This window comes from Pogona vitticeps, chromosome 4 (genome assembly GCF_051106095.1).
Source record: "Pogona vitticeps strain Pit_001003342236 chromosome 4, PviZW2.1, whole genome shotgun sequence".
Taxonomy (NCBI): Eukaryota; Metazoa; Chordata; class Lepidosauria; order Squamata; family Agamidae; genus Pogona; species Pogona vitticeps.
This window is the reverse complement of record NC_135786.1, coordinates 216582934-216604532: the sequence shown is the minus strand read 5'-3', so window position 1 is coordinate 216604532 and position 21599 is coordinate 216582934. Positions and strand designations below refer to the sequence as shown.

At 43.1% G+C, this 21599-nt stretch overlaps 2 protein-coding genes across 2 annotated transcripts in view; one reads left to right on the top strand and one right to left on the bottom strand.

Moving 5' to 3' along the window:
- DCAF13 (DDB1 and CUL4 associated factor 13) overlaps window positions 1–8322 on the bottom strand; it is a 33175-nt gene extending 24853 nt beyond the window's left edge. The window contains exons 1-2 of the mRNA XM_020783420.3: window positions 8123–8322; window positions 4978–5177 (exon numbers count right to left, since the gene is read on the bottom strand). Of these exons, the coding sequence (XP_020639079.2) occupies window positions 4978–5177; window positions 8123–8192 (270 nt within the window). The 5' untranslated portion in view covers window positions 8193–8322. The remainder of the gene's footprint in view (window positions 1–4977; window positions 5178–8122) is intronic.
- A 172-nt stretch (window positions 8323–8494) lies between these two features.
- SLC25A32 (solute carrier family 25 member 32) lies at window positions 8495–20078 on the top strand. The gene is made up of 7 exons (XM_020783421.3): window positions 8495–8791; window positions 10612–10762; window positions 14643–14728; window positions 16167–16327; window positions 17923–18036; window positions 18287–18432; window positions 19719–20078. The coding sequence occupies exons 1-7, from the start codon at window positions 8581–8583 to the stop codon at window positions 19849–19851; spliced, it is 1002 nt and encodes a 333-aa protein (XP_020639080.3). The 5' UTR covers window positions 8495–8580; the 3' UTR covers window positions 19852–20078.
- Window positions 20079–21599: the final 1521 nt, after the last annotated feature.

Sequence of the window (21599 nt, the reverse complement as noted above, 5' to 3'; positions counted from 1 at the left end):
TCTTGGGTTGGAGTTGACTGACCTTCCACTAGCTGAAATCCTGCTGAGCAGCTATGTAGGCGTAACTTGATGTTATGCCTGCAGTACTTGTGATCATGCCAATGCAGCAGTGCTATCCATGAAGCAGTTCCGCCAGCATACTGCACAATCAGTCAAAATGGATACCAAGCAAGCAACTGCACAACTGACTTGCACTGTTCTTGTTGCCTGGGCCTAATGCTCAACACATTTACTACAGCATGATATATCATGCCCCAAAGAACATAATTTCAGCCAGTGAGAAGCTTTTGACCCAATATTTACCAGCTAAGAAAGGCCCACATTATAACTTCTCACTTACACCCTTAGACTGAAATATTTCACAAATTTCTTTAGAAGATAAATTATACCGGAATCCAGTAATATTTTCTTCCAAGTAACTACTGTATATAGAATTGCAGCCTTATGCATTTCAAGGCACAAAGATAAACACCAACCATAATCAATCCAATTACAGTTAGAAAACACCTCATGCTCTGTTTAGAATCATTACTTCTTTAAGCTGCAAATCTGTTTTTCCTTCTCTCCAAATACTTTTCAGAAGAAGGAAGGTATGCATAGAGAAATATGAACAATAATTGAGGCAGTCTTAACCCAAGATACCCTGTCCCCATATCAGTAGATCCTGCGCTCTGGAACAAGGTCAGAGTTTTTAATACTAGTTCAGGGTCTTAAACACACACCTCACTGAAATCCAAGGAATGTTTCCATGTGTAACTAAATTTAAAGGCAGACCAACCATAGTAAAACTTCATAGTTTCTATCACCTGTGTATTTTAATGATTACATGCAAGTGTAGGAAAGAACTTGTTTTTAATGAACTTAAAACATAATTTAAATGTTTAAAACAGTACTGTAAACCTTATAAGATTGAGAGGATACATAAACCTTATTCTGTTGTACTCTGAAGTGTGTGGGGCCCACAACCATTTAGAAGAATGTTGTATTCCCGGGGGGGGGGGTTGTTTCTGTGTTGTATTTTAGACTTTTGTTTGTAGCTGAATAAAAAAAAGAAGAATGTTGTATTCCCCATTCACCATCTCTTTGAAATGGAAATGCAAATGTCTAAAGAGGAATACCTGCATAACCTTTCCATTGGAGCCAGAATCCTAATTTTGGGGGACCTGGTTCATATGGAGAAAATACTGTTGTCCTCCTTCAGACATTTGCTTTTTCATTATTAAAAAGGTAACGGAAGGAATGGGTGCTCTCAACATGTGTGGACTCCACATGCTTTAAAGCATGATTGAAGAGGGCTATAAATTTACAGATACTATAAATCTGGAAGCAAGGTTCGTGCTAAGCTGGGGACACATGCACGTCTCTGCCTCCCTGTGCGCAGCTGTCTTCCTCCTCTGCACAGTGATTGTGTTAGGTTCCGGTCACAACAGAACCCAGTGCATGGTGGGGTAGAGTTACCCGTGCACAAGAGCAGAGAGAGAGAGAGAGAGAGAGGCAGAGCCCCACCCAGCAGGGCTAAAAGTAGAGGGTACATTGTCTGGAAGCCAATCTGTCAATGATATGCACAGTGTTTGGCACCAAGTTAAAATTAGTTCACAAAGGTCTTTGATTTTGTATCAAACTGAGATTATAACAGGGTATAAACTACTTATGGCTTCATTAGAGGTATTTTATGTTTTTAAATGCCTGTTATAACAATTTGTTGATAGCTGCTACAACATCTACTGCATAACACTGTAGTGAAAGAAAAATGTTGCCCATGATTGTCTGTTTTTAAAACTGAGGAACTGGGGTGTTGATAATATCAACCTACCACTTGCCAACAAGAGCAAGTCAAATACAGTGGTGCCTCACATAACGATGTTAATTGGTTCCAAACAAAACATCGTTATGTGAAAACATCGTTATGTGAAGCACCATTTCCCATAGGAATACATTGGAAACCGGTTAATCCGTTCCAATAGGAATGGATTATCCGGTTTTTTCCCTCCCCCCGTGGCTTGGATCTGACCCACGGCGGCTAACTCAGCCATGGCTTGACTCCCTAGAGTCCGGCCATGGCTGGGGTAGCCGCCGTGGCTCGGATCCAAGCCGCGGGGGGAGGGTGGTGGGATTGGAATGCCTTTCAGGCATCCCGGGGTTGGATCCCACCCGCCGCCGGTTAGGGTAACCGGCGGCGGGTGGGATCCAAACCCGGGATGCCTGAAAGGCATCCCAATCCCACCACCCTCTCAGCCTGCCCCCACAGCTTGGATCCAAGCCGTGGGGGGTCGCTGGGAGCGGACACCCCCCCCACCCTGCAGCCGCCGCTTGAAGCCTCCCCGCGCTGCTTTCCCCAGCCATTCTCGGACGTCCAGGCGTCCGAGAACGGCTCGGGTAGGCGGCCCGGGCAGGCTTCAAGCGGCGGCTGCAGGGTGGGGGGGTGTCCGGAAGGTTTCCAGGCTTTCACCTGGAAACCTTCCCGATACCCCCCCCTCTGTCCCCGCTGCTGGTAGCCTGCCCGGGCCACCTACCCCAGCCGTTCTCGGACGTCCAGGCGTCCGAGAACAGCTCGGGTAGGCAGCCTGGGCAGGCTTCAAGCGGCGGCTGCAGGGTGGGGGGGTGTCCGGAAGGTTTCCAGGCTTTCACCTGGAAACCTTCCCGATACCCCCCCCTCTGTCCCCGCTGCTGGTAGCCTGCCCGGGCCGCCTACCCCAGCCGTTCTCGGACGTCCAGGCGTCCGAGAACAGCTCGGGTAGGCAGCCTGGGCAGGCTTCAAGCGGCGGCTGCAGGGTGGGGGGGTGTCCGGAAGGTTTCCAGGCTTTCACCTGGAAACCTTCCCGATACCCCCCCCCTCTGTCCCCGCTGCTGGTAGCCTGCCCGGGCCGCCTACCCCAGCCGTTCTCGGACGTCCAGGCGTCCGAGAACAGCTCGGGTAGGCAGCCTGGGCAGGCTTCAAGCGGCGGCTGCAGGGTGGGGGGGTGTCCGGAAGGTTTCCAGGCTTTCACCTGGAAACCTTCCGGATACCCCCCCCTCTGTCCCCGCTGCTGGTAGCCTGCCCGGGCCGCCTACCCCAGCCGTTCTCGGACGTCCAGGCGTCCGAGAACAGCTCGGGTAGGCAGCCTGGGCAGGCTTCAAGCGGCGGCTGCAGGGTGGGGGGGTGTCCGGAAGGTTTCCAGGCTTTCACCTGGAAACCTTCCCGATACCCGCCCCCTCTGTCCCCGCTGCTGGTAGCCTGCCCGGGCCACCTACCCCAGCCGTTCTCGGACGTCCAGGCGTCCGAGAACAGCTCGGGTAGGCAGCCTGGGCAGGCTTCAAGCGGCGGCTGCAGGGTGGGGGGGTGTCCGGAAGGTTTCCAGGCTTTCACCTGGAAACCTTCCCGATACCCCCCCCCTCTGTCCCCGCTGCTGGTAGCCTGCCCGGGCCGCCTACCCCAGCCGTTCTCGGACGTCCAGGCGTCCGAGAACAGCTCGGGTAGGCAGCCTGGGCAGGCTTCAAGCGGCGGCTGCAGGGTGGGGGGGTGTCCGGAAGGTTTCCAGGCTTTCACCTGGAAACCTTCCCGATACCCCCCCCTCTGTCCCCGCTGCTGGTAGCCTGCCCGGGCCACCTACCCCAGCCGTTCTCGGACGTCCAGGCGTCCGAGAACAGCTCGGGTAGGCAGCCTGGGCAGGCTTCAAGCGGCGGCTGCAGGGTGGGGGGGTGTCCGGAAGGTTTCCAGGCTTTCACCTGGAAACCTTCCCGATACCCCCCCCCTCTGTCCCCGCTGCTGGTAGCCTGCCCGGGCCACCTACCCCAGCCGTTCTCGGACGTCCAGGCGTCCGAGAACAGCTCGGGTAGGCAGCCTGGGCAGGCTACCAGCTGGGGCTGGCTGACGCTTCGGAGGAGCCGCGGGAGAGGTCTCCCCGCAGCCCCTCCGAAGCGCCGGCCAGCCGGCCGGCATTCTCGGGGCAGGCGCTTCGGAGGAGCCGCGGGAGAGGTCTCCCCGCGGCCACTCCAAAGCGCCCGCCTGGAGAATGCCTGCAGGCTGGCCGGCGATTCAGAGCGGCTGCGGGGAGACCTCTCCCGCGGCTGCTACGAAGCGCCGGCCAGCCAGCCGGCATTCTCAGGGCAGGCGCTTCGGAGGAGCCGCGGGAGAGGTCTCCCCGCGGCCGCTCCAAAGCGCCCGCCCGGAGAATGCCTGCAGGCTGGCCGGCGATTCAGAGCGGCTGCGGGGAGACCTCTCCCGCGGCTGCTCCAAAGCGCCGGCCAGCCAGCCGGCATTCTCAGGGCAGGCGCTTCGGAGGAGCCGCGGGAGAGGTCTCCCCGCGGCCACTCCAAAGCGCCCGCCCGGAGAATGCCTGCAGGCTGGCCGGCGATTCAGAGCGGCTGCGGGGAGACCTCTCCCACGGCTGCTCCAAAGCGCCGGCCAGCCAGCCGGCATTCTCAGGGCAGGCGCTTCGGAGGAGCCGCGGGAGAGGTCTCCCCGCGGCCGCTCCAAAGCGCCCGCCCGGAGAATGCCTGCAGGCTGGCCGGCGATTCAGAGCGGCTGCGGGGAGACCTCTCCCACGGCTGCTCCAAAGCGCCGGCCAGCCAGCCGGCATTCTCAGGGCAGGCGCTTTGGAGCGGCCGCGGGAGAGGTCTCCCCGCGGCCGCTCCGAAGCGCCCGCCGGGGGCCTATGGGGGAAACATCGGTATGCGAGTTTCCTCCATAGACTGCCTCGCTATACGAGGCAGTAGTTTCCCCCAGAAACCCCCTCGCTAAGCGAATTCATCGTTAAACGAAGCATTCGCTAAGCGAGGCACCACTGTATATATATAAAAATGAAATGAGAAACTATCTCTGGAATAACACATTTCAAATTAGCATCCAACTACATTCTTTATTTTCACTTGTCTGAATTTAAAACTTACACATTAAATAACTAATTTGTTTTACATTGTTATTTTATATTGCTGGTATCATTGCCCCAATAAAAAACAATTTACAAATCTAAAAAAACTATTAAAGATTACACTTACCTCCCCATCACATGCCCCAGACAGAATTGTAGACAAGCTCTCTGGATGCTTCGCCATACAGTTAACGCCATCTCTATGACCATCTAATGATGCTACAAAAGGTTTTGCAAATATCCGTTCTAACTTTGTAGCATTGAGAGCCCGTGTATATTCCCTGGGAAGCTCAAATGGATGCAATGCAGGATCATAATTCCGTGGAACTATAATAAGATAAATATGATATAAACAAGGGGAGATAAAATTCCAAGCTGCATAAAAGAAAAAGGGAGCCAAATGGCAAACAAGTTACCCGCATCCTGGAAAACAAAAGTTTTGTCCTATCTAGAATCAACATTATGAGCTATGCACTGAAAATTAAAGATAACTTGATAGCATCCTGTTCAAGAGAAGCATTTGAGATATTCTTCACGAAGAGATTCCTTTTGTTCAAAATAGATGTTTTCCCAAATCACCATATACCTTTAAAAATATAATTTGTTTTAGCTTCAGGCACAGCATCATCAGCTAGGATGGCTAGGTAAATATCAGCAGGGAGGTCCATAAAGGACAAGGGCATGCTTCAAAAAAAACTTCAGCATGATTTTGTTTTGGTTTTTTGCTTTAATGACACAGCAATTCAAAACAGAAGTACTAGGACAGGAAGGAGTTTATATGCAGCCATTGCTAACTTCGTTACTCTCAATTCCTTATCTCAATTTATATCAAGCAGAGCTCTGAGGCATTCAGAATAAGAAGTCAGTGTGTGTGGTCACTGCTTCTGCCCACTACAAAGCCCACTAAAGGACTCAGAGAATACACACACACACAGTTCTCATCCATTCTGATAAAAAGCATAGGGAGACACAGGACAAATGTGCTGTGGGGTATTTGCGATCAACTATCTGAAAGTCCTATTAAACCTGGCACTAACTCTGTACAGGTTAACAAACAAAACATGACATCTTAAACTGTTCATCAAATCAGAAATGGTGAAACAAATTACAGAAAAATATTAAAGAGACATGTTGACTTATTTCCCATATTCTTGTAAATTTATAAGAAAAAAATTCAGCCAACTATAGCATTCTATCCTAGGATGCATTACCAGTAGAGTGATATAGTCTGATCACTGCTTACTACTATAGCTTCTATGCCAATGTTTAAAGATTTGTCTGAGGGATTTATACTTTGCACTTTTTGTCTCAACCCCCCAAACTTTAAGGATACCTTACATTAACCAAAACAACAACTAAAATTAAAACAATAATTAAAAGACTGGATACTTCTATTTTGAACAATTTGATTTAAAATAACATTTAGGCATAATCAGTTAAGTTGGTTTGTTGACTTCTGTATTTTTATATGAATGATTTCTTAGCTTCTATGTACTAGTAGTAATGATTTCATCTCCCAATCCACACTTTCCAGATGCTGAGGTGAATGCACTTTTTCTTTAGATATGAGCTTATTTATTTATTTTATTTATTTATTTATTAGATTTTTCCCGCCCCTTTAGACAAAGTCTACTCCAGGCGGGTACCACTAAACATTCTAAAAAACAGTTAAAACAATGCAAACAATAATGTTAGTAATGCTCAAGATGGGAAAACAGAAAATTATAATAAGAATAAAGTCAAGTACTGACAGGAGGGAAGGCCTGCCTGAAGAGCCAAGTTTTTAAATGGCTCTTAAAAACATTTGAGTATTTTAATTGGAAAGACAGTATTTAAATATTTGAAATGGAGCAGGTCACTATACTGTAAATTAAAATGTGAACTGTACTCATGTAAGTAAAATATGTAAGACAGACTGTATGTAAAGTGCAAGCATACACTTGTTGCTGGTTAACAGGCAGAGTCAGAGGCTTGAGTTGCCTCAGGCAGGTATTGCCAATGACAGAGGCTTTCTCTCTTTATAAAGAAAGCTCTGTGAAAGCATTAGTTTGCTGCTCTGGTATGAAAGCAGTCATGTTGTTGTGTTATACTGGGTTGTGAGTAACCAATTATTGTATGCTGTTATGTTATATTGTATACAGTATATTAAGCTGTTATGCCGAAGATGAGCTGTTTAGGTTACATATATACTGTAAATACAGAGTATTTTTCTAAGTGATGTTTGGCCTGTCTTATGTTTTGTATCCAGAGTTAATGGAAGACTACTGCCTTCTGTTAAGTTTCCACCAGTTCTCTCCAGGGAGCCACAGTGTTTCTTGAATCATCTTAAATTTTTTCTGCTAGTACATGTTTATGTACACACATGCAAAGTATAGCAGATATACTCTTGACATGAAATACACAAACAAGTCAGCAACTCAAGACTTCTTAGTGCTACCAATTACAAGCCTGAGGAAACCATCTAAAGTGGTTGTGCAACAGCAACAGACAGAAGTACCAAAAATCAAGTAGTAAGATCAGTTTTCACACCCAGTAGTAGAAAGTTGCTTCTAGTAGAAAATGCTAGAGAATGCAGCCTCAAGACTGGAAATTAAAAGATGCCTGCTTATTGGGAGGAAAGCAATGAGAAATCTAGACATCACCTTGCCAACAAAGGTCCCCATAGTCAAAGCTATGGTTTTTCCACTAGTGATATATGGAAGTTAAGAGCTGGACCACAAAGAAAGCTGACCGCCAAAGAATTGATGCCTTTGAATTGTGGTGCTGGAGGAGGCTCTTGAGAGTCCCCTGGACTGCAAGGAGAACAAACCTACCCATTCTAAAGGAAATCAACCCTAAGTGCTCACTGGAAGGACAGATCCTGAAGCTGAAGCTCCAATACTTAGACCATCTCATGAGAAGAGAGGACTCCCTGGAAAAGACCCTGATGTTGGGAAAGTGTGAAGGCAAGAAAATAAGGGGACGACAGAGGATGAGATGGTTGGACAGAGTCACCGAAGCTACCAGCATGAATTTGACCGAATACCAAGAGGCAGTGGAAGACAGGAGGGCCTGCCGTGCTCTGGTCCGTGGGGTCACGAAGAGTCGGACACGCCTTAACGACTGAACAACGCGGTAGAAGAGCAATCCAATTTTGTTCTTCTACTATTACGTCTTCTAAACCCGACAAACTTGGCTTGGAACAACCTGCTCCTCGTTTGCTAAGAAAAGGCTTCCCTTTTGTTTTAAAAGACACAACCTCCCGTGCAACTGATCGCCCTCCTCGCACTCACCGCGCTGCAGGTCCTGCTTGGTCTCACGCACATAATCGTCCGGGTTCCGGCTCAACACTTTCACCTTCATCCTGTGAGGCGCCGGAGCAGGGAACAGACCCGGCCCGCTTTCAACCACCTGCACCACATGGAATGGAAAGAAACAAAACTTCCCGGTCAATAACTTCCGGGTCAAAGGGAAAGCAGGAGTTTATTGACAGCTGCCGGCGGAAGAGGAAAAAGGGTAGCCTCGCAATCACGTGAACAAGAATCTCTCTGGAAACTCTAAGCCCGCCTTCGTGGGGGCACGGCAGTTGGTACTGTAGCCTGATTGGAAGAGCCAGTATGAGTGACTGGACTTGACTACCTATGGGTGGACGGAAGTACCTTTAGAGTAAAGGGTAGCTTCGTCCACGTGATTGGCTACGGATGCGCAGGGGGTCCTTTTTTGAAAGTCACAATCCTCGTGGCGCTTTCTCATGAATCCTGGCGCCACCGTTCCGGCCGCCCGGAGGCCACCGTACGCCCTGGCGGGGTCTCCTTCTACCCCTCACGCGACTCCTTCCGCCCCACCCCCCCGGTCCTTCTTCAGACACGTGCACTACGAGAACCTGGTGGCCGGGCTGAGCGGCGGCGTTGTCTCCACGCTGGTGCTGCACCCGCTCGACCTGGTGAAGATCCGCTTCGCAGGTGAGGCGCTCCCTTCTCTGCCCTTCTTCCTGTCCCCTTCTACCCCCCCCACCACCCCATAAGTGGTGACGTCGCCCAGTGGTCAGCAAGCCTCCCTCCAGCCGCCTGTTAGCTGCTAGCCCTCCAGGGGTTCGGCTGGGGTGTGTGTGAGAGGAATGCTGGGAGTTGTAGTCCCAAAGCATTTGGAGGGTTTTGCGCTCCGGGCAGGGAGAGTTGAAGCCGCTTCGATTTCCTGCCGATGTTCTCAACTCCGTGGAATTGGGCTGTAAAAAGCGGCTGCCCTCGACCCCCGTGCCTGGGCCGGCGTTTCTTTGGCTTAAGGATGTTTTGACCACGCCTGCTTTTTTTTTCCTTTGGGGGGGCGCTTTTTTGGGTAAAGCCCCTCCGTGTGGGCTGCCTTGTGCTCATTCCAGGTGTGATTTTTATCTAGTCAGTACCATCAGTGGCAGAAAACCTGTTCCCGGTTTAGTGGTCTCCCAGGTCAGGACCAAATGCTGAATTTATTTTTATTTCTTATTTCTTATCATTTATATGCTGCCTTTCTCCCAGTGAGGGGACCACAGGTCCATTTAACTCAGCTGATTCTGCTTGGGTTGGCAGCAACTTTAAAGCATGTCAGAGTAAAGTCTTCTCTAACACTGCTGTTTAAAGTCACCCTTTTTATGTAACCTGAGACATAAGTTGTTCATTATTGAGTCTCTCATGTGCAAATCATGAGTCCTACTCCTGTACTGTGGCCCCCTTGGTGTGTCTCTCATGAATGTGACTTCTTTGCATCAGTTATTTCTGAAATTCAGTTTTTTTGCATCTTCTACAATGTGCCACCACCTACTTGCAAGTTTTTCTTGTCTTTCCCCTGCATCACATTTTTGGGGTGAATGGAAGCAGTGCCCTGGGAATTGAGAGAAAACTAGGGTGTTTGAGCAATGTAATCTGCACCTTTTCTCCTGGGAGTAAGTGCCCCACTTTGTCTTCATTGCTTCTTTTTACTTGTGCAAGCCATCTGTGCTTTTGCGATGTAAATTGTTTGATTTGTCAAACTGTTGAAGAGTTTTTAAAGTATTGTGTGTGTTTTTAAGTGTTCAGACTTTTGGATTTTTCTAAGCATTCATCCATTCATTCATTTATAAAATATTTTGTCCTGCCTTGCTCCTTAAAAAGAACCCAAGGTGGCTTACATCGTTAAAAAGCCAATATTTAAAAGCTGAAAATAGGCATACAAATATTTAAAAATAATGGAAGAAGTATGTTAAAAACTGTAATAAAATCAATACTAAAACACATTTAAAACAGAGCACAACAGTCTGTTGATATGGGGAAGTTAGAAATAAACCATGACAACAGTCACCCGTCTTCTTTCTTCTATTTATGTGCTTAGCCACTAGCCTGTTTCTTACTAGAGAAAGGAACAAACATTGGCCAAAATCCTGTTGCTTGTTGTAATAAATAGCAATGCAGCAATGGCAATTTGGTGAGTCAGCTCCACAAATTCTACTGATTTAAATGGGCCTACACTAGCTGTGACTTACTATGCTAAAGTAGGTTGCAGTTAAAGTAGGCCCATGTGAATCAATAGAAATTATGGAGATGACTCACTGCATGCCCATTCATTCTATGGGCCTCCTCCAGGGTAATTTAGTATGCAAAGGAACAGGATTTTGGTTACTGTGTGGCAAAGGACAAAGTATAAAAGGGGGGCATTCAGAAGTGGGTAATAAATAACAGACCTGGAAAGGTCTGTTTACAAGGTAGTATATTTATATTGTTAACTCATTTTAGAATGTGTTTTCTACAGACTGATTTTCAATTGTTTTGACTAGTGAGTGACGGCTTGAAAGTGAGGCCAAAATACAGTGGTATCTTGCACTGTTTGACAACTATATGGAAACAAGAAGGACTACGTGGTCTGTACCAAGGAGTGACTCCAAATGTATGGGGTGCAGGTGCCTCTTGGGGTCTGTACTTTTACTTGTAAGTGTTTTAATTGCTTAAACTGTTCTCTAGTGTCTATTCAAAAGGTCAATTCTTGTGTTTCTTTTTAATTCAAATTTATGCAGATAAATAGAAAACTAATTACTGTAATTAAAACGCCTATTAAATAACTAGTCCATACTTGCTAACTATAGTGACCTAGGATGATGCAGCAAATATTTTACGAAATGCTAATAAATGAGTTTGTTTATATTGGTGTTGTAAGTTATTGTAATGTTGTATGACCATACCTTGGAAATATTACTTTTTTTGGACTATAACTCCCAGGCTAGCTTGGTCTGAGGCCAAGCTCAGAATATGACTGACTATAGACTTTAGATTTCTGTCTCTGAAAAGAAAATGATGCTATCCAGGCAATTTTTTTCTGAGCTGAGAAACAAGTCAAGCGGTTTTTTTTTTTTCTGCAGGCAAAAACTCGCCACTTCAGTCATTTGTCATATGGCTTCTAGAGTATAAAGCATTTAAAATGTCTAGGATAGCCTTGGGAACATCTATATTAGAAACTGCTGTTCGTTTGACAAATCTTGGGTTGAAACAGCCAATTAAAGCATGATTCCTAATATAACCTTCAATGAAAGAATGGAATGAACAAGTCTTTCATAAGTGTCTTATCCCTTGAGTTACTGGTAACAGAAGTTGGACATCTTCCATTACCTCTGCAAGGCCCAGGGTCAAGCATGAAGATTGCACTGTGCTAATCTACTAATCATTGACAGCTTTTACTTGTCTTTTGCTTACCAGCCCTTGCATTGGATTATTGTCCACTAGCCTACAGCTAAAGCCTATTAAAGTCAACACCTAGGGGTCATAAGGGTATTGAAAATATGTTTAAACTCAGTATAAAGACAACACTGATTTGAAGCCCTAGAAGGTTGCTTTTTATGAGCATTTTTTCCAGACTATCACAGCTCTAGTGACAAAACAAGCAGTCCATTACTGCTAACTTTTTTAAATTTATTGTCATTGTAAGTATACACATAGTATACACATACAACAAAATTAACACAGACACCCAGAAACCAAACCCACATGCCCACACATAAAAAAAACCCCAAGCACTCCCCACCCACTAAAATTCCCCCACTAAGAACACAAACATCTGCACCGCAGGCTAAGTAACACTGTCCAACTGTTCACTGCTGGTGGTCTTTAAGTTCATTATTAAGTGCAATTATAGCTCTGGGATAAAAACTATTCAGAAAACGTGTGGTCTGAGTCTTATTTGTTCTGTATCTTCTGCCCGACGGCAACCGTTCAAAAGAATTTGTGAGCAGGATGGGAGAAGTCTCTCAGGATGCTGTGTGACTTCCTCAGACAGCGGGATGTGAAGATGTCATCCAGGGTTGGTAGCTGGAGCCCGATGATATTTTGGGCAATTTTAGTGGTTCTCTGTAGAGCTTTTTTGTCCGCTACAGAGCTACTCCCAAACCATGCCAGAATGCCATAGGTTAGGACACTCTCAATGGTGCTACGATAGTATGACTGAAGTAAATGCTGAGATAAATTTAACTTGCCGAGCATTCTCAGGAAATACAGCCTCTTCTGTGCCTTCTTCACTAGCATGTTGGCATTTATAGTCCATGAGAGGTCCTCTGAGATGTAAGTGCCCAGAAATTTAAAACTACCAACCCTCTCCAATTCCTCGCCATTTATGTACAGTGCTAAAGGTACATTTCTCTTCCTCCTAAAAATCAAGTTCTTTAGTTTTTTTATGTTAAGTGTAAGATTATTTTCTTTACACCACACTATCAACTCTTGTATTTCCTTTCTTTAAGCAGACTCGTTCTTATTTATGAGCTCCACCACTGTCGTATTGTCCACAAATTGTCCACAAATTTAATAATAGCATTGGTGTTATACAGTGGGGTGCAATAATGTGTGTACAGGGAATAGAGGAAGGGACTTAGCACACAGCCCTGGGGAGCTTCTGTACTTAGTACCAGGGTAGAAGAAGGATGAGATCCCATCCTTACTGACTGTGGCCTATCTGTCAGAAAGTCTTTTACCCACACACAAATCTTCTGAGGTAATCCCAGGTTGATCATTTTAAAAATTCTACCTATTGGGTAGAACGGTATTAAAAGCAGAGCTATAATCCACAAACAACAGCTTCGCATAAGTTCCCTGTTGTTCTAAGTGACTCAGTACATTATGGAGAACAATAGATTATAGCATCATCAGTAGATCTATTTCTCCTGTATACAGATTGCCATGGGTCCAATGAAGGTGGAAGACTAGCCTTAATGTAATCCAGCACCAATCTCTCAAAACATTTCATAATAAACGATGTTAAAGCTATCAGTTTATAATCATTGAGAGATACCACAGCTGACTGCTTGGGGACTGGCACTATAATAGATGTCTTCAGGCAAGTGGGGACAGAACACTGCAACGAGGATAGATTGAAAATATCCGTAAAAACTCCAGCTAATTCTGCAGCGCAGCCCCTAACAACTCGTCCCATTATTCCATCTGGTCCAGCTGCCTTTTGAATGTTAATATTTTGGAAAGCGCGTCTCGCATCTGAAATCTGCAGTAGTAGTGGTTGTCTGTCAATGGTAGATTCTAGTGATGTACTATAGATAGTAGGTGCTGGAATAATGGTTCCTGTTTCCACCTCAAAACAGCTGAAAAATTGATTTTAAATGCTCAGCCAAAAAATCACTGCTGCTAAACGGTTCTTTCTCCTTTCCCCTCTTTCCAAGACCCCGATTTGGGGGACTTCTTTAAAAAAATGGGGCACCAGCCCCTGATAACCCTCCTAAGAGCCATCTGCGTGATTCTGGACAATTCCCTCCCCGTCCTCCCTTGACATTATAGCCCTGTAGAACATAGTCATAGAATACAAGAAATATTAGTTCTAAGAGCTTCCTCTTGCACAGCCATTGGCTACAACACAAACATTTAAAACCCAGTGAGCCTAAATATTATCTTAATTTACATATATAAATACTGTGATCTAGTATCTAAATAACAGCATTCCTAGTTCCCTGTATCTATAGAACTTGGGGCTGTTGCACCCCCACATGCCTGATACCAGCCTTATCCAGCTTGACACCCTCCAAAAGTGTTGGGTCACTGGTCTCAAGCAGGACAAGGTCAGAAAAGGCTACTGTATATTTCTAAAATTCAGAAATGTTTAAAAGCAGCATGTGGACATGTTCAAAGACAAAAATAAGGCAAACCCTTTTTGTCCAGGGATGCACAACTTGTGGATTGCATATGATCCCCAAACACAAATGGTGAAGTCTCCATGATCGTCATGTTGCCCCATTCTCCCTCCTCCTCTTTGCATATTTGTTCATCCGCCATTAACGGTGGTATTAAAAAGCTCTGACTGTCAGGATCATTGGGAGAGACAGGAGGCTGAATTCACCTCCTCCACACACCCCAACTATCGTGTTTCCCCAAAAATAAGACAGGGTCTTATATTAAATGTTGCTTCAAAAACGCATTAGGGCCTATTTTAAGTAAATGTTTTTTTTTTCATGTACAGCAATCTATATTTATCAAATACAGTCATGTCGTCTTCTTCTGGTTGCTGCACCATGGTGGAGGACAGGGTTTCACTTAACTGGGGATTATTTTTGGGGTAGGGCTTATATTACGAGCATCTTGAAAAATCATACTAGGGCTAATTTTCAGGTTAGGTCTTATTTTCGGGGAAACAGGGTAACAGTCCTAAAACAGTGCCATCATGGCTTCCACACTACTAACGGCCTTTGACACATCTAAAGTAGCTCAGTGGCAGTATGTTTTGTGTAGATGTCTAATTTGTTTGGATGTTTATATGTGGGATGTATTATATATATTACAAATAACACTATCTGGATTTGTTAATCTTGCCTCAACATTTCAGCTACAATGCAATTAAAGCATACAAGACAGAGGATAAGGTGGAAAGCCTTGGAGCTACTGAACACCTGGTGTCAGCTGCTGAAGCTGGTAAGAAAAATACTAGTATGATTAATACATACTTCTAGCCTGTCCATATGGTATGTTTTATCTTTGTTAGTCATTTTATTGCTGCCTTCACTTACAAATGGTGATATTTAGTTCAGCAAATCTGTTTTATATTGCAAAAATTAAGTGGAAAGACTTTCTTTATAGAGAAAACACTCACCTTATTAACTTCTCCATTTGCACTCAAACCATGTGCTTTAAGAAGTAGCATGTTCTGCTTATAAATTTAAGTTCTAGTCCTTACCACTTGTTCTCAGTCAAAGCCCTATTAAGGTGCACAGTGAGGGGCACATACTGTGTTCCAACCCGGCATTGCATTATTAACACAGAAGCAAGCTATCTGAAGAAGACACCCTGTTCTATCCATGGATGATCTGCACACAAGCCAGAATCACAGTTTTTTCACATTCTTGTATATAAAGTCTGCATGTATACTAAAAGGTCTCCTTTTGAGGCAGTCAATTTCACATGAAGAAAACGATAATAGAGGGGCCAGGGCTTGAAGACTGGACTTATTGTAAGGGGGGGAGTACACTGTTAAAACACTTGAATAAGCTTCAGTGCCCAAATAGATTCAGTATATACTGAATTTTACTGTGCATTTTTGTGCATGTTCACAGAGAAGGAAGTCTTTGCATGTCCAGTGAAACTAACTCCCTGATAAGTGTATTCAGGGATCAAACCTAGAGTTTGTTGTTTGAGAAATGTTTGCAGCTGAGTATAATGACTGGGCTTTGTGCAATTTTGTGCAGTTTCCACTCTTTATTGGATAAAATTTTTCTAATCTAAGATTCTGGAAGTATTGAAATACATTTATTTTCTAGGTCAGAATCCAAAGAACTGTGCAGTTAGTGCCATGGTCACAAGGGTTTATCGGGTAGTGTTTCATGAAGAGCAGATTCCCTTCTCTCATGGGAATCCATTTCTGAACAGGAAATGTAGAGGGATGCCATACAAAAGGAAAGGAGATGATTTTTCACCAGTGAATTGACTCCTGATACTATTAAGGCAGGCATTTGGCAGAATGTGCTCTAGGCAAACATCCCATAGGAATGCCTTGGGGATGAGGAACGTTTGTCCCATAGGGTGCTGTCTGTTCTCATCATCCTTTTTAATTTATTATGCAGTTTAGGGCTTATGGGTGGTGCAGCAGAACAACACCGAGGGCCTTGTGTTTCCCCTTTCCTGGTCTCTTCCTGTTTCTTGAATAGAATTTACTTCCTGTCTGCAGCTCTTAAAAGATGCAGAAGAAAAGTAAAAATAGCCAGGAATGTTAAATAGTGCAGTAAATTTAAACTTCATTTAAATTGTATATATGTAGATTGTGTGAGTGTTGGAAAGAATACTATTGAAATGCCGTGTTTCTAGAATAGTGCATTGCTGGTAATGATAGAATTGTCAAATTCCCATCTGTTGATAGGAGCCATGACGCTGTGTATTACAAACCCAATTTGGGTAACCAAGACAAGGCTTGTGTTACAATATGAAGCTGGCGTTGACTCCTCAAAGAGGCAATATAAAGGAATGCTTGATGCCCTTATAAAAATATACAAGTATGAAGGTATACGTGGTCTATATAAGGTAAGTTAATTAGATATCTAGTCAAGATTAATGTTTTTAGTGTGGGTAGAAGAGATTTATTGTTCTGACACTCTGTAGACTGAATGGCTGTTCCAAGAGTTTATCGATAGTAAGTTTGCCAGCAGTATTTGTTGTCCATCTCCTTTCCTCCACTGACCACCACTGGTCCACCCGTGTTTCAATATTCTTGTGAGCGAATCATATCTGAGTCTGTGGAAACTTGTGTGGAATCTCTTCTAAGCAGCGTCAAGAATAGTATTTTGGACTAATGTGTCTGAGCTAAATAATAAGAGGGAATGTAATGGTGCTTCTTGATGGTAAAGACCATAATTCTGACCATGATTACTCAGAAATAATTTTGTCAGTAATATTAGAGGGCAAGTATGTGGATAATGTTTCCTTATAATGTTAGTCATATACTGTACAAATCCTATTTTGGAAAAAGAATGCTTACCATGTTTCCCTGAAAATAAGACAGGGTCTTAAATTAATGTTTGCTCCAAAAAATACATTAGGGCTTATTTTCACGGGATGTTTTATTTCACAGTTACGTCATCTGGTTGCTGCACAATGCTGCACAATGGTGGAGGGCAGGGTTTCACCTAACTAAGGCCTATTTTGGGGGTAGGGTTTATATTACAAGCATCCTGAAAAATCATACTAGGGCTTATTTTCACGTTAGGTCTTATTTTCGGGAAAACAAGGTAGATCAGAACGAAATACAAATACAGTATAGGGTTATTTGGGGGAAGAAACCCATAGAAATGTACATAGATGGCATTTTTTAAAAGAATGCTTCTCAGATCACTGTTAATAGGATGACAAGTCTATGTAAAAGATCCCTTCTCATCATGAGGTAGTTTCAGCTCACCCGATTAAGCTGCATTTGAATAGATCCCCCTCTCTATTTAGTGAATGTTTCGATCTAAATATGTTCAAACGAGTTCTTATGTAATAGATTAGCAACAAGCAAATACTAAAAAATAGTAAGAAATTAATGAGAAGGGGGGAGGGGAAGCCTACTTGTGAGTAGACCAAATGAAAAATAACGTTTTCACTTCTTGACTTGAAGACATGATGGAGTAGCTTCAGATTTGGGAGAGCCTTAAAATGAAATCTTGCATTCATAACATTTATATATGAGCCTGTGGTTCTCCAGATGTTGGGCTATACAGTACCAGATTTGTAGCCCAACAAATCTGCAGGACCACTTCTCACTGCCCAGTGAATACATGGGCCAGTCTCCTGTTCAGTATTTAGTGTACACAGACTTTTAACTATGGATACTCTCACAGCAGTTTGACGAGGTGCTCGTCTTGTACAGCCCCGGTGTACAACTGGCACCTTATTAGATTGCTGTGGCAACTTTCATGGTTAGAATTCTGTGTCAGTAAGAACACGATACTGACCAAGAGGACCATGCTGTTTGGTTTTTCTTTCATTTTCAGTTTATAAACTCTGACTGGCTGTTTGGACTATCTCCGTGTTCCAGCAATGTAGCATTTTAAACAAATAACCATGAAGCTGTTTTCTGTGGACAGTTGGTTAGCTTTCACATTTTTCACTTTACGCCATCTAAAAAATTATCTCTTCAGGGATTTGTGCCGGGTCTGTTTGGAACATCCCATGGGGCACTTCAGTTCATGGCTTATGAAGAATTGAAATCAAAATATAATAGACATCGAAACAGACAATCAGATTTTAAATTGGTAAGATAATCTATAAAACAGAAATATTTACTTTGTTAAAAATGTATAGTCACAAGAGAGTCTACACTTTGCTGATGACAAGTGTTTTTCTTACTGTCTCAGAAATTTCTTTCAGTTTCAAAACATATAATTCATATCAATGACATAGATACTAATTTTAACAGAGTAAAAAATTAAAGCCTGTAATGTTTCCTTTTTAAAAAAAGAACAAAACTGTTGAGAACTAATATTGGTGCTGTTTTATTTTTAGAGCACTTTAGAATATATCACAATGGCAGCCCTGTCAAAAATATTTGCAGTTGCATCAACATATCCATATCAAGTTGTGAGAGCACGTCTTCAGGATCAGCATAATAAATACTCAGGCGTAATTGATGTCATCCGTAGGACATGGAGGTAGGCCTGGGGATCTACAGCTGATGTGTAATTGCTTCCTTTACCAACACTTATATATTTGGTATTTTCAGAGAAATAAAACTTGAAACTTTTCGTTCTACCTCAATAGAATGCTTATATGATTGTTTCTGAGCAGCCCAGTGAAGTTGCTGCAATAATAAAGACAGAGTGAGGAACTCGTGGCTCTGCCAATTGACCTGCTCCTCCTTCAGTCTGAATTATTTCCATTCTAGTTGTTCATTATAAGCATGATTAGTTAGCAGTAAAAATTGGTGTCTGACTTTGTTGTTTTTCCTCATCCCTCCCTATCCCTTATTACTTACCTATCTGTCATTTGAGTTGCAAACCTAGGAGCATGGATTGTCTTGGGTTTGTAAGATATTCTGAGAGGCATTTTGGCTGAACAGGATTTAAAATGCTTTAAATAAACAAACCTTATCACATAACCTCTGTCTTATGAGCGTTGGAGCCCTTTTTTGTCTGCCTTCATTGAAATTCTGTAGCATTGCCCTTATGTATGATTAGTCAATTATAAAATGCTATGCTTTCCATTCACTTTATGTCCTATTCTAAGAAGAGAGATCTCAGAGTTACTGTGTAGCAGGTAAGGAAGGATGGTAAACAGAGGAATAGTGGAAAGATGCAGTACTCCTGTTTCCAAAAAATATGGTGGATATGGAGAAGGAAATGACTTGACTCGTGAAGCCACATATCCCATGAAACTCTGTAGTGCTTTAGTGTGAGTGGAAATAGACTCTGTATAGATGTGGGGCAATATTTGCACTACAGATAGATGTTTAGCAGTGTTTGCCGTGAACTCCAGTGCCAGAGGCCTTATGAATTAATGTAGAAAAAGTGCTATAGCAGAAAACATGTGGAGTCAGTGTGAACAAATCAGAAGTTACATGTCTATTAAAAATCACTAGATTGGAAATAATCTGGTATTTTCAAGGCTATGCTACTCACATGGCAGAATTGTACTAAAACCAGTCGGGCAGTTTGTAGCTCTTTTTTCATGCTTCTCTGAATTAGGTGTTTCTGCAGAAATTATTTTATTTCAAAATAATATTTTGGAAGTGGGATTGTAGCAGGAATGAGCAATTTGAAAGAATAATTGCCATTTTTTACATTTATAATACATTTTATTACTTTTCAATCATTCTGCAAAATTTACTGAAAATATTCAAAACAGCATCATTTAAATGTAATCAGATGATTTTTTTTCTGTATCATATACGATTAGATATTATAAGTAAAATAAAAAATTTTGTTCTATCTTTCCACAGGAATGAAGGAGTTTATGGATTTTACAAAGGGATTGTCCCTAATGTGATCAGAGTTACTCCCGCATGCTGCATTACATTTGTAGTGTATGAAAAAGTATCCCATCTATTACTTGGCTTGAAGAATGGTGGTTAAATATTCCAGTTACCTCAGGACATTATCAGACTCTGCAGCAGATCGGGAATACTTTATAGTTGTCTGGCTGAAGACTGAATTTTTCTGTAATTCACAGGGGATGCCAGAGACTTGAACACCATTGATTGTGCTTGATATAGTTCTTCTATATTTGAACCTGAATTATTTGCCTGGAATATCATTCTATCTCAGCCTTCTGATTCAGTGAATACATGGAGCCCACAACAGTTCTGTATCTCATTTTATTTGTGAACTAATCTGTCTACCCTATTCTGTCAAAAGCAGTGAAGTCTTAGATGACAATGGTAGAATTCTTATGTTGAAATTTTAAATGGTATATGGTCATCAGCAAACTGGTACACTAGTTATGTAACATGTAGATTTTTCTGGGATATTTATCCAAGAAAAATGTATGTTTACCAATAATGATTTCAACTTTCCAAATCCTATTTACCACTGAGTGGGCTAAATAGCTCAGTTGCTTAGCTATCAGAGGTTTGGAGTCTGATTCCCCATCATGCCTGCAGAGAGAAGAGCCAGTCTATGTGGCTCTGGGCAAGCTGTATGGTCCCAGGATGCCCGCAGAAGGGAATGGTAAGCCACCTCTGAGCATTCTCTACCTAGACGTCTCTGGAAGGGTTGCCAAAAGTCAGCATTGGCTTGACAGCACACAATTGCTTTATTAATCCTCTTTGCCAAACAGTGAGAATCGGGAAATGGAAATATAATAAGGTTTCTGAATGCAACAGCATGATACTAGCAAAGCAATATCCACCGTGTTCATACTGAATGCAGTACAAAGTGGGGGCAAAAACAGCTTGGAACATTTCCCTTCTGTACAACCACTGCTGGAATCTCCTATCTATCATAGTCAATGGTAGTCCAAGAAGATGAACTCCTGGACTATAAAAGCAGAATTAGCAGCTGCAGAATCGGTTTTGGTCCTAGTATAAAAACTAGGGGTGGGGGCAAAGAAGATAACCTAATTGTCCCAAGTTTAGTATTGGTGTTAATTCAGAAATAAGGTTCTCTTGGTTTTAAAATAACAGAAGTATGCATAGGATGTCCACACAAATTTATTTATTTAAAAGATTAGTATCCCAGTCTTCTAAAGTAGTTGAATTACTCAGAACAGTTTATAACAACCAACCTACTACAATCCATAATAAAACACTAAAAATAGGTTTGGTACATGTTAAAAAAAAGATCAATAGAGAAAAGGTTTTAAATGTGGTTTGTCATATAAAGCCTCATCTACTTGTCACAGCAAAAGCATGCTGCAACAGGAATTTTTCACTAACTGCAGGAAAGCAGCAAGGGAACAAATTCAAATATACTTAACTTGGCACTGAGCAGAGGTCACTGTGGTTGGTAGTATAGCTTCAAATAGAAAATAGCACTGATAGTAGCATTTTGCATGCCCAAAGTAAAAAAAAATTCAAGTAAAATGTTCAGTGGGTAGAACTGTTTTGCTACCCAGATATTAAAAGTTGGCTTCAGTTTGTAACACAATGAACAAATCCTCAAAGCCATACAGATGATTTCACATGATAGCAGGCATTACAGTGGTGCCCCACATAACGAGCGCTTCATTTAACGACGAATCCGCATAGCGATTGAGTTTTTGCGATCGCAAAAGTGATCGCATAACAATGTTTTAAATGGGAAACCATCGCTTTGCGATGATCGGTAAGCTGTTTCACTTAGCGATTATTGCATAACGATGTTTTTCCAACAGCTGATCGGCG

Bases quoted from the DNA above. Each gene is read 5' to 3' on its own strand.
- SLC25A32 (XM_020783421.3), top strand. From the start codon at position 8,581: ATGAATCCTGGCGCCACCGTTCCGGCCGCCCGGAGGCCACCGTACGCC. The intron at 10,763-14,642 runs GTAAGTGTTTTA...TCAACATTTCAG, and splicing joins TGGGGTCTGTACTTTTACTT to CTACAATGCAATTAAAGCAT. The intron at 18,433-19,718 runs GTAGGCCTGGGG...ATCTTTCCACAG, and splicing joins GTCATCCGTAGGACATGGAG to GAATGAAGGAGTTTATGGAT.